At 43.4% G+C, this 16,310-nt stretch overlaps 1 protein-coding gene across 6 annotated transcripts in view; it reads left to right on the forward strand.

The window, feature by feature from the left end:
- Nucleotides 1-405: 405 nt before the first annotated feature.
- CHRDL1 (chordin like 1) overlaps nt 406-16,310 on the forward strand; it is a 111,446-nt gene continuing 95,541 nt past the window's right edge. For 2 of the 6 annotated variants that reach the window (XM_088028946.1, XM_088028947.1), the window contains exons 1-2: nt 406-557; nt 4,512-4,660. In XM_088028946.1, the coding sequence (XP_087885072.1) occupies nt 406-557; nt 4,512-4,660 (301 nt within the window). Of the gene's footprint in view, nt 756-4,508; nt 4,661-16,310 lie in introns of those variants that run through there. The other 4 variants (XM_088028948.1, XM_088028949.1, XM_088028944.1 and 1 more) reach the window with 3 other exon arrangements.

Raw genomic sequence — 16,310 nt, forward strand, 5'->3', positions numbered from 1 at the left:
TGGGGAGCTCCTAGGTGCATTCCAGCGCAGAGGGGGAGGAGGGGCCGGAGGAGAGGTGCGGTCCCTTTAAGACCCCAACGCTGGCTTAGCCAGAGGAGGGGGGGTGCAGTGGGGGCGCTGCGTGATGGGAAAGTCGCCGGCTGAGCCTCACACTTTCTCCCGATTTCTTAACTTTCGGGCCCGCGGAGCAGGAGTAAAGGCGCTGTGCCGGGGCGGAGACCCGGCTGCGGGCTTGCGGCGGCTGCGCGCCCGTGGACTTCCCGCCTGCGCCGGGCGGCCGGCCTCTCGGGCCAAGTGGGGAGCGGGCGGCGGGCGGGCAGGTGGCCCCGGGCCGCCGCGCCCGCGCCTTGGCTCTGCCCCCGGGAGCCGAGCGAGCCGCTGTTCCCTCGTGGTGTGAGGGCGGTGATGTTTTTCCTCCCACCCACTTTGGAGTCCCCCCTCCCCCTTCGCGCGCACTCTAGCTCTCGCCACAACCTGCGAGCCCCAGACCTCGGAGGAGCGCCCCGGGGAGCTCGGAGCGCGTGCACGCGTGGAAGACGGAGCAGGCCAGTGGCCAGGTCAGTGAGCAGTGCCCGATGCCCGCTCCCTCTACCTTCCTTTCCAGCCTTTGCACAGGTGGGGTGTCTTCTGTTGGCCCGAGCCGCCCCTGGACGGTCCCCCGGGGCGCCCCGAACTCCCCCGACCTGCCACCCCAACTTGCTCTCGGGTCCAGCAGCCAGCGGCCGGGCTGGAGGTGGGCTCCCAGGCGCAGGACCCCGGGCAGGTTAGGGACCTCGGATTCGAACTCACCACTTGCCACTCCCCGCTTGGCCTGCTTATCTCCAGGCTCTGGCGCCTGGGGAAGGCCACTTGGCCAGCCACCTAACGGCTTCTGCAGTCCCCTTCCTTACTGCCTGTGTCCCGAGAGCCTTTTTTTCTCGCTTGCTGCAGCGCCCTGGACCGGCGGGAGATTAATATGGGCTAAAGTTAATGAAACAGGGTGGACGGGGGCGAGAGGCTCCTCTAGCCCCTGGACATCTGTCTCATTTTCCGGCCCAGACCACTGGGGTCAGAGCCTGAGACGCTAGGCTCAGGAAGCAACGCAGCACTGCCAGAGCTTAGGGCCTGGAAAGCCTGCCTTCCAGAAGCTCCCGGGCCGGCCCTGCCACTAACTCTATGGGAATGGGCTGTTGAGTCCTCTGGGCTCCAGGGGGCCCATTTTGAAGGTGGAGTTGCTGTGGGGAATAAAATGAAATGATGGCTAGCAAGGTGTTTTGAAAGCCAAATGCAAAGCATTGTTTCTCAGTCATAAGCAGTAGTGAAGGCATTGCCTCTGACGAGAGACACCCTGGGCTAGAACTGCCAGTTTTTTGGTGGCTTCCCACCACCGGTGAACTGAGCTTTTCTTGTTGGGTGGTGGAGTGGGGAGAGGATCTCAGTGGATGGACGCGGTCACTGAGACCCCCAGTGTCTTCTTGTTGTTTGTCCCAAAGAGAAGCACTACCCTCCCCCCGGGGTGGGGGGCTGTCCCACAGAAGACAGTGAATGTGAGTTTACAAGGTCAGTCAAGCCTCTCGGGAGGAATAAAGAGACACTGTGGGCCGTGAAGCACTGGCTGACATGCTCATCCCTTAGCCTGCCTTTGGGAAAGTCTCTCTGGTTCTCTTCTACCCAGGAGACGTCTTCTGAGAAGGTCTGGACTTCTGACACTTGATGACCCAGATTGCCTTGTGGTTCCGACGGGCAAGGAGCCTTCGGTCCCTTTGCTAGATGCAAATGAACTGTGAATGTTTGTTTCATGGAGGCACCTGAATGGATACACTTCTTTAGGTTCTGACATGTTTCTTGTTCTTTTGTTTTTTTTTTTTTTTAAAGATTTTATTTATTTTTTTGACAGAGAGAGACACAGCGAAAGAGGGAACACAAGCAGGGGGAGTGGGAGAGGGAGAAGCAGGCTTCCCGTGGAGCAGGGAGCCCGATGCAGGGCTCAATCCCAAGACCCTGGGATCATGACCTGAGCCGAAGGCAGACACTTAAAAACTGAGCCACCCAGGCGCCCCTTCTTGTTCTCTTGTAAACCGCCCCCTCCCCAGGGTTGCAGGATTTTGTGTTCTTACTTGCTTTCTTGGGGGTGGGGAGCCTGGATCCCCCCAGACAGGTCTGTGGCTACATTTCTAAGTAACCTGTAGGAGAGTCAGTGCAAGTTCAATGGCACAACAGCCCGAGTGAAGCAGAGAGTTAATGCAGAAATAACTCCAGTTAACTGGGTCAAAGTATAATTTGAAAAATTAAGGACAGTTTGGCTCTTTGCAAGTATAAGAGTCGGCATGTTTGCTGAGCAATGCTCACTTAGGTTTATTGCTGCAGTCCCAACAAATGTCTTGAAACCACCTCCCTCCCCCAAAAGAAAAAGTTAAAGGGATCAGGCAACATTGAACCGGGAGGAGTCCTGGGGAGGGAATTCTTCTCAGTTTATATTTCTGCACAGAATACAAAGACAGGACTTCAGATCTTGTAAATCAAAAGTGAATATTTATAAAGCGATTCATTTTCTGATGTTCTCCATCACAGCCTGGGAGGCCACACAGATGACAGGAACGCCAAAAGAGATTAATTGCTCTCTCGTCACCAACTTTTCTATTTGCTCATAACATTAGTTGGGACCCAAGAAAAGCAAAAAAAATTCTGAGAGCCGTTTTCTTGCCAGCTTGAGTTATGAAGCAATGCTACTGTTCACCGAATCGCCCAACCATTGTACAAGAAAAACAACCCTGTTGGTTCTTGCATGGGGAGACCCAAAAACTGTGGTTTCAGAAATACCCCCTGAGATCCATATGTGATTGTGATAAATTGGATTTCAGCGGTTAGAAAATCTTTCTCATTCGAAGGCTTGGGGGATAAGCTTATTAAAGTAGGCTCAGAAAGAACCTCCTGGGGTGGGCAGCTGTGTTAAACCGTTCATGGAAATGATTTGCTTCAAGGGGGACCTGGTAGCTCTCAGAGGACAGAGACGTGCTGAGTGATTGAAGCTGGACCACAAGCTCACAGAGGGGACCAAGATGTCAGAACCAAGGCCTTTGGGAGGCTAGGAACATGTCCTATGAGAATTTGGCCCTTGTTTAAGGAGCAGGAAGGGGCTCCTGGGTGGCTCAGTCGGTTAAGCGACTGCCTTCAGCTCGGGTCATGATCCCAGGGTCTTGGGATCGAGCCCCACATCGGGCTCCCAGCTCAGCGGGGAGCCTGCTTCTCCCTCTCCCCTTGCTCCAACCCCCTGCTCATGCTCTCTCTCTGTCAAATAAGTAAATAAAATCTTAAAAAAAATACGGAGCAGGAAGGAGGTAGAGAAGGCAGACGGGTGCTGCAAATCATGGCACAAGTTATTCTGTATTTTCTACTTCGGTTACATAGCCATAATTTCAAACAATGGCTTTCAATTTGTCTGGATAAGTTCATAGCATTTCAAGTAGGAGCTGTGGCATCCCCATCGCGGCCCAAAGACAGTTCAGTTCTCCAGAATGATCATCTTGCATTTCTGCCAGCTCTTTATACTCAGTATTTAGGTTGGCCCCTCAGAAAAGATCAATGCATTTAATTCCCATTGGGGTTAACCCCGGATTGAAAGGTGGTGTTTCTCAGACATTTACATACTTTCAAATCATCCACTGGAAGGGTTTTATGGACTCTAAAATCTATGGAAATGACCCGTGGCTGGACCTGAGCAAGCTTTCTGTGTTTTAAGGCTCAAAAGGTTTAAGATTTCCACCCCTTAGACTAGAAATGCAAGTCTCATACTTTGAAGAATTGTAGTTGCTTTGATGGTCTTCTGCATGGTGGTGCAGTGTGAACACATTATCTATTTAAATTGGCCTAATGTCCCTCAAAAATGGCCCACTAGAAGTTTCTGTTTCGCAGTGGACTTCACATGAGAGCAATATGTCTGAACCGTTAAGGTGTTTACTTGTGTCCATTTGCTAATTATATCCATCTTTTCCAACATAAGTAACCCAACTGCACATCTTTATAGATCTCATAGAAGACACAGGAGAAACATTGACCAATTTACGCCTCATCCCTGAAGGATTAATAAATAGCAGTAGTCTTGAAGCTAAGATGAGTTAACTTGCATTTCAGAAATTGTTTGGGTCCCATGCCTATTATTTTTATCTTGGTTGCCAGAGGAGTCGTTTTGCAAACCCATTTCCCTTTTCTCCCAAAGAAAATCTCTTGGGAAATCAACTCTAATTCTGTTAGAAGGGATGATTTCAAAATTTATTTTTATTTTCCTATTACTTGCCTGTAAGGATTTTAGCCTTAGCATTGGATAGGAATGCATGTTCATCTGCTTGAATTTTCCCCCTTAATCTTTGCAAGACAGGAGAGGCAAGTGCTCTTTCTTACACAGGAAAGCAGTGCTTACCCTTACGTAAATCCTCTAGCATTTTTCCCCCCTGACAAGTTAAAAGCGTAAGCATCGGTGATCTCCCATCAGTTTCAGACGACCTAAGTCTTTTCTCCTGCTTTCTTCCCAGCAGCTTGAATACACCGGGCCCTGAAAGTTTTGAGCAGCCTTTTGCAGCGGTGAAGATGAGAAAAAAGTGGAAAATGGGAGGCATGAAATATATCTTCTCCTTGTTGCTGTTCTTTCTTTTCCTAGAAGGAAGCAAAACAGAACAAGTAAAACGTAAGTGTCTTGAGTTTAACAAACAAGATACTTTCTTGTAATTTCTTTGAAAATGTGGTTATAATCCGTAGGGATTGTGATTTAGCCCAAATGTGGCCATACCATTATTCTAAGAGAAGAAAGTGAATGTTACTGGTTTATGCATGAGTTGATAAAAGAATGAGTGCTCTGAATCGGGCCAACTAAATTTGGGGCTGTTTTTCTGATTATCATATAGTTTTCATCTCCTAGAACACATGACACATTAGCCTATTTTCCTTTTCCTGTTCTAAGCTGTACAAATCTCATTCCATTTTACGTAACTCTAGAAATATCTGACAGATGAGCTGGATTTTTTCCCAAATTTCAGACTCTTCAGCAAAGGTTTTCAGTTTATGTAAAAGAATAACACAGAAAAGAAAAAAAGAAAACGAAAAAGAAAAAGTAAGGCAGGCTCTGCCTATTCCCTTATGCCGCAAAACGAAGAAAGAGAAAAACCTTCACATGAACTGGATTCAGATGAAAAATCCTTTGAGGAAATTGAGATTCCAGGGACCGTGAGCAAATCGGATGCCGTTTATTGAAAGAACGTCCCCGCAAAGCCAGGGAATATTTCTAGAAAGTCAGCGATCCGTGTGATGGGCTAACACATTGGAGAAAGCCGAGTGGCAGGAAGGGGGTATAATTAACCCTCCTGGCTGCCACGTTTGGGAGATTTATGCGTAACCATTGACATCGCTGCTCTTGTTAGGGGCTTTCTGCTGAAAGTCCGAGCCTCACCTTCTTGGGGCCACTTGCAGCCCTCTCTGGGGTAGACGCTTGCTCTAAATTGGAAGGAGAAACCACTGCTTTGGTTCCCGTCTTTGGCTGCATCAAAAGAAGCACAAAATGGAGCTGGGCCAAGAGGGGCATTCTCTGCTCCACTGAACTTATTCATGAGAAGGAACTGTGAAAATCTTCCTGGTAGGGGCTGCCGCAGCACATGAAGCCCATCACCGCAACATTTATCTCCTTTATCAGCGCAAGTTGACTATAGCCGGCATGAGGCTTGCTGACAGGGAAAACGGTGCCAAATCCATTCCACCATGACGTGTATTTCTGTCCCACTACACTTTTCATAGTCCTCTCTGTCTTCTTCCCGGGAGAAGGGGTGCTTTTGATTAGGCTTCTGAGCGTGAGTGACCTGTGGTGTTATCTAGCATGATGGGGACACGTGAGGAAGTTTGGCGGGGCCCAGGTATCGGCTAGGAAACTCTGCATCAGTTTCTCTCTTGTCAGAAAGCTCTCCTTTAAGTGGCCGTGATAGAAAAGTTGTCCATTCATCTTCAGCTCTGCTTACAACCCAGCTGGGCCTAAGATCCTTGCTCTCTTATGACCTGTTAACTGATGGCGTCATAGGGGAAGCTTGCAACTCTTGGAAGGCCATCTCTTCTGGGAAGTCTTCCATATGTATGAAGACTTGAGGAATACTGTCCGTGTAACCTTGAGCTTACTTGACAAACCAAAGAAAAATCAGACTTCAAAAATATTTATAGGCCCCACACTATCACTTTCTAATGGGTTCTGCTGCCTATGAATTTGTCCCAAGCCCTTTTGATACTCAGTTGGTGTCAAAATGATTACATAATAGATGGCTTAGGGCCCCAGTTCTCTTCTCGTGTTTCAGCTTTACAGTCAGATGATGCGGCTAAGGGCATGGTCATCCCCTGAATGAGCCGCTCAGGATCATTCTGTGTGGCCACGCCCAAGCTAACTGTCTCGAGGACATGGGCTAAGTTATCTCCACTAAAGGGGAAATCTCAGAGCATGTGCCCTCTGTACATTGCCTTGATACACACACACACACACACACACACACACACACACACACACACACACACGCACAATGCATGCAAGGAGATTTGTACTGTAGCTCTAACAATGAGAAGTCAGAAGCAGTGGAAACGTCAGTCCATTGGGGGAATGGTTACATAAACGATCTGTGTAATGTACTATCATGCTACCATTAAAAACATTGCATATTACAAATCTGAGAGCCCTGTGAAATGCTTACCTCCTTTTTAAACTTCATAAATTTTAAAATTAGTAATAGTCATCATACAAAACAATCTGAAAGTATCTGGGCTTTATAAGAATGTGTGTCCCTCAGCTACCAACCCCCTTCCCAGGGGAAGCTATTACTAATAGTTTGCTATGTGTTCTTCCAAACTCTTCCCTCTGTGTCCTAAAAACACACATACATGTTTGTAAGTTTTTTTTTCTTTTACGAAGATGGAGTATGATATGTATTTTTCTGTAACTTTTATTCAGATAGGTGTCTGGGACATCCTTCCATGTCAGAGCCTTGCCATATAACGGTACCATATTCTTTCTCATGCCTGGGTAGTTTCCGGTCATATAAGCATGCCATGGTTTAATTAACCAGTCGCGAGTTGTATATATTGAGGTTGCTTCCAGTTTTTGCTGTTACAACTAAGGCATTGATGAACACCTTCGGGCACTTAGGCAAGTATTTGTGAGGAATCGTTTGGTCAGTGTGGATGTTCACTTTTCACCTTGGTAAGCACTGTCAAATTATCCTTCAAAATGAGTTGTGTTCATTTCTACTTCCACTGGCTATGTATGAGTGTCCTTCTCTAACTCCTTCACCAAAAATATAATTAATCTTTGTATCTGGGGCCCATTTAATAGTGGGAATCATATTTCAGTTTTGCTGTGATATTTTCCTATTACCGGCGTATCTCTGCCATTCGTTTTCAAGCCAATTGTATTTCTTCAGTGACTGGCCTATTTTGCAGTTAGGTTGCTTGTCTTGGTGGTCGGTACAAACTTACCTATTAACATTTTGTTATTTTGAACCTTGTTAGTGACCTTTTGTGTTTAAAATATTATTTTCCCCGTCTGCCAGTTCCTTTAAACTTTAAGTTGGATTTGCCCATAGAGAGGTTTTAAATGTTGGTGTCATCAGATCTGTTATTTATTTCCTTTATGACTTCTGAATTTCTTCTTCTTCCTAAGGAGGTCCTTATCACTCACTCTGTTATATTTTCTTCTGCTTCCATTATGTCAGGTTTTACCCATAGTTCTTTATTCCATCTGAAATTTATAGTCGTGTGTGGTGTGCAGTGGGGAGCTAATTTTTTTTAATCTGTGGGTGGTAGGCTCATGACTTCTTTTTGCTCATCTCTGTGCCTCTGTTTATTCGGGAGTTTCCACAATTGGCAAGTATGACTCTTAAAACAGGGATAAAAATCTGGGAAAACTCCGGGTAACGTGTTAAATGTAAAGGTAATAAACCCTCCTGTCTCTCCTTGCTGCCTGATGCCATTTTACACAAGGCAGCCAAGGGTTTTGACCCTTCATGGGTTGGTTTCAGTATAAGCTCCTTTGTCAATGCAGACCCTCTGTAGCCTGCTTGCTCTCCTGTCTTGGGCGTCAGGGTGGAAGGAGGGGGCATCATGCCCTTTGGTCAAAGATGCTCACTCAATTGATGTAGAATCGGAAGAGTTCTGGAGAAAAGGCCATATTTGCAAAAAGCCGTTTTCACAAGGAAAAGGAGGGCTGGATGCTGCCACTCGCTAGTAGCTAATTAGCCATAGTTATGTTGCTCTCTCAGGAGACAAGACAGGTTCTGGAACCCAGGAAATCCTGATGGCTCATTGCAATGGATGACGGAGCTGTGTGTGGCTTATAGAAAAGTCTGTTACTGTCCAGAATCAGCAAGGTTTGAGGTCCATAGTGGGGGGAGGGGGAGTCTTTCTGTAACTCCATTATGCTCTGTTGTTAAAGTTGTAGTCAAAGAGGCCAGGAAGCTCTTTTGAAGTTCAAAGGAGCGTAACATTCAGCGCATGATAATTCATGCAAATATGGGACAGGCAAACTGAAGAGTTTGCCTCTTTTGGCAGTTCTAACGTGGGTAATGAACGATCCATCAAAGTGAGGTGGAAGGAATGAGATGTGGGGAATATTCAGTTATGTATTTCCAAAGGACCAGCCTGGGCCAGGTCTGGCAGAGGTTCTGGGGAGAGGGATTGTCCATGTATTTCATGGAGTCCATTCCTCCTGTATAAGGCGAGTTAGCTGGATCTTCTAAGGGACTAGAATCTCACTCATTTTGTCTCTTCAGGAGAAAAGCTTCCGGTGTTCATATCTGGCTGAAAATGAGCCTGTTATGGAGCCTACCGTGAGCTTCTCTATTGTGAAAACCAACCAGAGAGGCTTGAGTTTTCCTCTTCTAGGTTCTCGCTTGGACATTTGATGTGATTATTGGATGGTAGAAAGAAGCAAGCAAAAGAGTAGATCTCTTCTCTTAGAGGCTCTTAATAGGTGGAAGTTGACAAAAGGGAGAACATCTTAACTTTGGATACCTTAATGCTTTGCAAAGTACATTCTTTTTTTTAAGATTTTATTTATTTGAGAGAGAGAGCACATATGAATGGGGAGAGGGGCAGAGGCAGAGGGAGAAACAGATTCCCCGCTGAGCAGGGAGCCTGATGCAGGACTCGATCCCAGGACCCTGAGATCATGACCTGAGCTGAAGGCAGACACTTAACCCACTGAGCCACTCAGGCACCCCCCCCAAAAGTACATTCTTATTTTTTATGTTGGGGGTGCCAGTGGGGTTGGGTGTGGAGGCTCTGGAGTCAGCTTAGATCCAAACCCCAGGTCTTCAAATTCAATGTTCTGTTCACGACCCGTTTGCTTCTAGCAATTCTCTGGGGGGAAGCCAGTTCATACTCTTGAATAGAAGCCCATTCCTTTGCTCATGGCAGCCACTTACCACATAAGGGGTGATCCAAGTGAGTGAATAAAGAACTTTGTAACCAGAATTCCTAAGAGAGGCAGTATACTATTGGGGAGTTAAAAGGGACTAACACCAACATTATTCAGGAACCTGAAGAAGCTAAGCCAAAGGAAATTTGTGAGGAAGGTTAAAAATATGTGCCTCTATGTCCATGCTTCTTAGATTTCCCTGACTTCTCAGTGGGAGTGGAATGTCCTCAGAGTCTAATGGAAAGAGGACTGTGCTTTAAGTCAGGCGACCTGGTTTCTGATCAGTTCTGTTGCTTGCTGTGTGGTATTGGTTGAGTCATTCATGCTCTCTGAGCAAAGGATTCTCTACTTATAAGCTGAGAATTCTTGCTTTCTGGATGGCAAAGTAAAGGACACTGGAGTAGGCACCGAGGATGTGGGAGGAGAGAAAATGAGGCTCTGGCTTTGGGTACTTGGAGCACACCTGGACTTTTATCACTGTCCCAAGGTCATTGCAAAGAGCATTTATTCCTTTAAGATTTATAGCCTGCCTGCTTGAAAAACAAACTGAGGGTTCTAGAGGGGAGGGGGTGGGGGGGATGGGTTAGCCTGGTGATGGGTATTAAAGAGGGCACGTTCTGCGTGGAGCACTGGGTGTTATGCACAAACAATGAATCTTGGAACACTACACCAAAACAAATGATGTAATATATGGTGATTAACATAACAATAAAAAATTTTAAAAAAAAGATTAGATACAGGTTACATATGAAAGAATAGCTGCAAGCTAACATTTTTAAAGATGAAATAAAATAGAGCACCTCTGAAGAAAGTGGGAAGTGTAGATGTTTTTAACACCTGGTTTGGTGCGCTATAGCATTCACACTCTAAATTTGGCTTGCGCTTCCGAAAAGACAAAAAGAGGGAGTTTGGGGTGGCTGGCGAGAGAAAATTACAGTTTCATCTACAGAGATTATTCCTACCTCCCACCCATTCAGGCAGTATTGATCATGGGATGTTTGAATAAGGCACATTTGGGAAGTACAAGGATACCATCTGTAACCTTGGTTTCAGAGAAGAAAGAAGAATGGCCTTTCTTTATTGACTCTGTAAAGGAAGAGGGCAAGTAGTAAATTATAACTCAATAAAAGTCTTTCCATAAGTGTGAGGGCACTGTGGTCCAGATCCTTTTAACTTCGGATGATCTAGACGTAGACTAGATTGTCGGTTATCAGACACCCTAAGCAAGCTTTATATTAACATGATGGGTTTTTTTTTCTGATTTTAAAATAGATGCTAAAATAAAAAGCTAAGTCACCTCCAAAAAATAATAATAAAATAAAATAGATGCTCATTGTTAAACATTCAGAAGACCCAGAAAAACATAACAAAAACACAGGCGCCTGGGTGGCTCCATTGGTGAAGCATCTGCCTTCGGCTCAGGTCATGATCCCAGGGTCCTGGGATCGAGCCCCGCATCAGGCTCCCTGCTCGGCCGGGAGCCTGCTTCTCCCTCTCTCTCTGCCCCTCCCCCTGCTCATGCTCACTAGTCTTTTTTTCCATGCTCAGCTATACATACATGTTATCATACATATACATTATTTTACAAAAATGAAGCCCTGCCTTAGAACCAATTTGGTTCACAATTGATTCTCGAAAATGCACCTGCAATGGTGATGGATCCCATGTTGTTTGAAGCAAAAGCTGGATTTTTTTCGATATCTGTTGCAGGGCATGCAAAGTTGATCCTGCTGTGAAAAAAGTTCAAGAGCACATCTTGAACTCTTGACCAAATGGAAAGCAAACCTCCTTTAGCAGAGACTTGCGCCGCCGAGGTGCTGATAGGAAGAACAACTTGTTTGTTCAAACAAGAGCTTTGATTTTTACCCAAAGTCCTGTGCCAGATGACATGTAAGAGATGATTTTAGCCAGAAAAATACTCAGGCCAAGCAGCCTTTCTGTGAAAGGATCTCCACGTGGCCTCATGGTAAGGACTGAGGAGAATACTGCCAACTCCCAGTTATCCATGCTAGTGGGGCGGGGGGGCTAGAAGAGCGCAATAAATTGAGATTTCATGGAAAATCTTCAGTTCTTATCTGAGCCAATGGTGTGGCCTTGCTCATTGTCAAACCTCTTTGAAATATGGACTCTTTTCTTCTCGTTGAGTTTGCCCACCTGCTGGTAGAAAATTGACACAGCCACGAGGTGCAGATAGTGGGAGGGTCATGATGGGTAGAGGCTGCTCAATATATATGAATTTGAATTAATTTGAGGCAAATGATCTAAATAGGAATAAGGCAAATCAACTCCAGATACACAGGAATAAGCTGGTTATACAGGCTGGGGAATTGGACTTCTTCCTGGCATCCATAACCTGGAAATGAAGTCTTGAAGCCCTGAGGAAATCTGATAGAGACTTCAATCCCAGGAACCCAATTGCCAGAGAAATAGGAGACTTTTTCTTCTGTAACTATATCTTGTCTTGCCCTTCTTCCGCTCCGCTTCAAGTTTGATAAACGACAGAAGTATTTATGCTTTCATTTTTTCTGCCTTATTATAGTCCATAATAGCCTTTTAAAAAATAATTAAAAAGGAACTCGTGTACTTGATTTGTCTGCTCATATAATGAACAGCAAAGATTCATCGCTCTTTTCACTGACTGTATGTGTTATAATAAAGTAAATATTATTGTAATACTTGCATGATGATGTGTCTACAGTAATAGCTCTTATCAAAAACAGTTCCTAAGAATGTTTTCTTGCTTTTAGACTGGCGATGAAGTTATTGACCTTTTGACCTAGTCCTGGGTGCTAGACAGTAACAATCAGGGAAAACATTGATGGCATAGTGACGCATCTCTGTTTACTTTTAATCATCATTATTTCTGTTAACAGGGGCCCCTAAAGTAGCAGGGATCGCCACGTCTAATTAGGGCCAGCCGCACCATTTGAAGATTAGCTATGACAATGCAGGTTGAAGCTCCATCTCAAATGTTAGTTGCAGTTCCTTTGGGACCAAGTTCTGCTCGCAGATACCATTAGTTAGTGGTAAGTCATGCATTCTCCAGCTGGTATCTGTCAGCTACTGGCAAGTGATAAGCTTACTTTTCCTTGCCTGTATCTTCTAGAAGTTGGCGAGTCATCGTTGTTTTAATAAAATCAGCTCACATGTGCTTCTTGTCCAAGTGATATACTGGGACTTTAGGTGTGGTCAATTATGCTGTGCAACTCATTAAATTCTCCCCTGGGTTAATGCCAAAAACTTTGTAAAATTGAGACTTCTAAGCATGTGCTGAAATTGACTTTACCACAGCTTCTTAAAATTGATCATTGTTCAGTGTACTCATCGAGAAATCCACGGTAATTGTGCCAACCACTCAATCCTAGACACCCGTGGTAAAACATGTCTTAAGGATTATAGCGTTTGCTTCCATTATGTGTTTGAAAAAAAATCAGAGTCGGTAATTGCAGAAGCTTTGTTTAGTAACTCCGGTGGCATCACAGTTTCACTCCGTGTCTGCCTCCATTTCCTGAGTTTGCTTCTTCCAAGAGTTTGTGGATATCTAGCTGGGGCATAATTGGCCAAATCCTATATTGCTGAGATGATGAAACACTATTATGTTTGCAGTTAGGACCACGTTTCTATCAGAAGTTAGTGTTTGAGTAAGATTTTCATCAAGAAGCATAGTTTGCCAGCCACTGGTACCATAATATGGAAGAAAGGCCATGTGAGTATTATCAGGTTTTGAGAGAATGAAAAAGAACTTCCAGCTCGGCTAATCTGTCTTCCCAACTAGATTTCAAACCCATTGACAGCATGGGTACTATTTTTTTTTTTTTTGCCTTGTAAACACATTTAAAAAATTATTTTTTTTAGAGATTTTACTTATTTATTTGTCAGAGAGACAGAGAGTGAGAGGGAAAGAGGCAAGCAGAAGGAGAGGCAGGCTTCTCGTTGAGCAAGGGGCCTGATACATGAAAATGATAACATAAAATAACATAACATAAAATGATAACACCAACTCAAAAAGATATATGCACCCCTAAGTTTATTGCAGCACTATTTACAATAACCAAGATACGGAAGCAACCCAAGTGTAGATGAATGGATAAAGAAGATGTGGGATACACACATGCATACGTGCGCGCCACACACACACAGCAGAATATTGCTCATCAATCAAAAAGAATGAGATCTTGCCATTTGCAACAACATGGATGGAGCTAGAGGGCATTATGCTAAGTGAAATAAGTCAGCAGAGAAAGACAAATACCATGTGATTTCACTCATGTGTACTCTAAAAAGCAAAGCAAGAGTGGGTACTATTTTATACTTTGTGCCTTTATCACAGTGATAGATACACAAAATGCATAATAAAGCCTACCAGATGTACCATTTTATACCGTCTATTTGGTGATGACTTGACTTTACTTTGAACAACTGATTCTTTAAAAGGTAATCGAAGCTGCTTCAACGGTGTCGCAGAAGGGTAACTTGAGAAATGTTAGGCAAGAATGTGTGGAAGCCTTTTATTTTCCAATTTCTCAAAGTTGGTGACCTGTACCTTACAACTATATAGCTGGAAAAGCTAGAATCCTCTGGTGGTTACAGCCCTTGGGTCTGAAGTCAGACTACTTAGGTTTGAATCCCAGCTCCATACCCTGACCAGTCATGTCAGCTTGGGTACGTTACCAAATCTCCCTCTGCCTCAAATTCCTTATCTGAAAATGGGACTAATAGTGGAACCTACCTTACGGGGCTGTCGTGGGCATTTAGTGAATTCGTGTATGTGAAACCCTTAGAACCGAGCCTGGCTTATAGGAAAGTGTTCAACAAATACTAATTGCTCTTTTTGTTATTGTTGAGAATGCTTTGACCATTCTCATCTGGCTCTGTTGTGTAGGGCCTGGTTACCTGGCTGCTTTTTATGCTTACCAGCTACCTCTTAGACTTCGAGCCACATTTAGAGCAAGAAAATTCAGATTGTTTAATTTTCATACTTTGTCTAATAACTCTTTTTAGAGACTGACTTTGGGGCAAATGGAATCTATTGAGTGAAACGAGTCATTTTGGGTAGATCTGTGGATTTCATGAATATGGGGTGCTCAGATATATTGAAAAGATCCATTTAATAATAGTGCCTGTGAAATCGCCTACCTTAAAGATATTTCAGAAATGAGATGGCAACTTGCTTAATAGCAATATATAATGGATACTCTCCTTGTGGCATAAGTATATACTGTTTCTTTGGAAACAGACATTCTTGCAAGTTAAAACTTTTTAATAATTTGGATGCGAGTTTTAAAAAATATGTAAAGACACCTGAAACCCACACTTTGATAGCTTGTCTTATTTTAGTGGCTCCTTAGTCTTTCAGGGGTCTTAATCTTGGATTTATCACATTTTTTTTTCCATATAGTAAGGGGTAAATCACCCGACCATGCAGACGGCATAGCTGATAGTGAGAGCTCATCCAATTTCATATTTTAAGTAGGTAGATTTAATGTCAATCTCTTAGGGAGCTAATTCAAGCAAGTACAGTAATTTAGGATCAAATGCATAATACACAAAGTTCCATCTTACTTTTCAATGTGGATTTAAATCAACAAACTTCTAGCTTAGCTACATTTGTGTCTTAGTGGCTGCAGACTTATATGAGTAGAATTATTTATGCTAGTCTAATAATGTCACTTGAATAGCCCCCTTTGTGGATTTGATTCTAAGTGTATACCCAGATACTTTCTGAAGTGTCTAGATAAGTTATATATGTGAAATGCAAATCACCTAGGTATTTGAGAGTGAGATTATAAATTTACTGTAGAGAAATGGTCACTCGCCTCTCACATGTGGAAAGTAGCCAAAGGTACCTCATTTAGATGTTTGTTTTGGGAAATTCAGTATCATTTCTCATCAGTTAAAGATGCTGGGATTGTTAGAATATTTAAAATATTTCCTACTCCATTCTAGAATATTGTGGATCAGGAGTCTTAATTTGTGTCTATACCAAGAAAATTTTATTTCTAAGACTTGGCTGAAAAGCACACAAGTTCTGCCTAAAAAGTAATTTTGATTTTCTGAGTTCTTTCAGTTAACACATGATTTTGAACACCTACTCTGAGCTCAGAAATGTAGATTAATATAACAATGTTAACAAAAATAGTAATATAACAAAATAAAAATACTTATTAAAATTGAATATATATTCAAGCTTCCTGATAAAGAAAAATACTAGTTCTGTTTTCCACTACCAAATTGGCAATTTTATCTTATTTTTTATTAAATTTTTAATTATAATTCCAGTATAGTTAACGTATAGTATTATATTAGTTTTAGGAGTGTAATAAGTGATTCACCAATTCTATACATTACTCGGTGCTCATCATAAGTGTACTCTTTAATCCCCTTCACCCATTCCCCCACACACCTCCCTTCCCGTGACCATCAGTTTCTTCCCTATAGTAAGAATCTGTTTCTTGATTTGACTCTCTCTCTCTTTTTTTTCCCTTTGCTCATTTGTTTTGTTTCTTAAATTTCACATATGAGTGAAATCACACTGTATTTGTCTTTCTCTGACTGACTTGTTTTGCTTAGCATCATACTCTCTAGCTCTATCCATGTTGTTGCAAATGGCAAAATTTCATTCTTTGTCATGGCTGAATAATATCCCATCGTGTGTGTGTGTGTGTGTGTGTGTGTGTGTGTGTGTGTGTGTGTGTGTATCACAAACTCTTGGACCTACACCAGATAAAAATCTTCTGTACAGTGAGGGAAACAATCAGCAAAACTAAAGGCAACCTACTGAATGGGGGAAGACATTTGCAAATGACATATCTGATAAAGGCTTAGTATATATAAAGAACTGATAAAACTCAACACCCAAAAAACAATCTAATTAAAAAGTGGGCAGAAGACATGAACA

The sequence above is a fragment of the Eumetopias jubatus genome, unplaced genomic scaffold, assembly GCF_037043125.1.
Source record: "Eumetopias jubatus isolate StellerSeaLion01/CBP00866 unplaced genomic scaffold, mEumJub1_p1.0 scaffold_11, whole genome shotgun sequence".
Taxonomy (NCBI): Eukaryota; Metazoa; Chordata; class Mammalia; order Carnivora; family Otariidae; genus Eumetopias; species Eumetopias jubatus.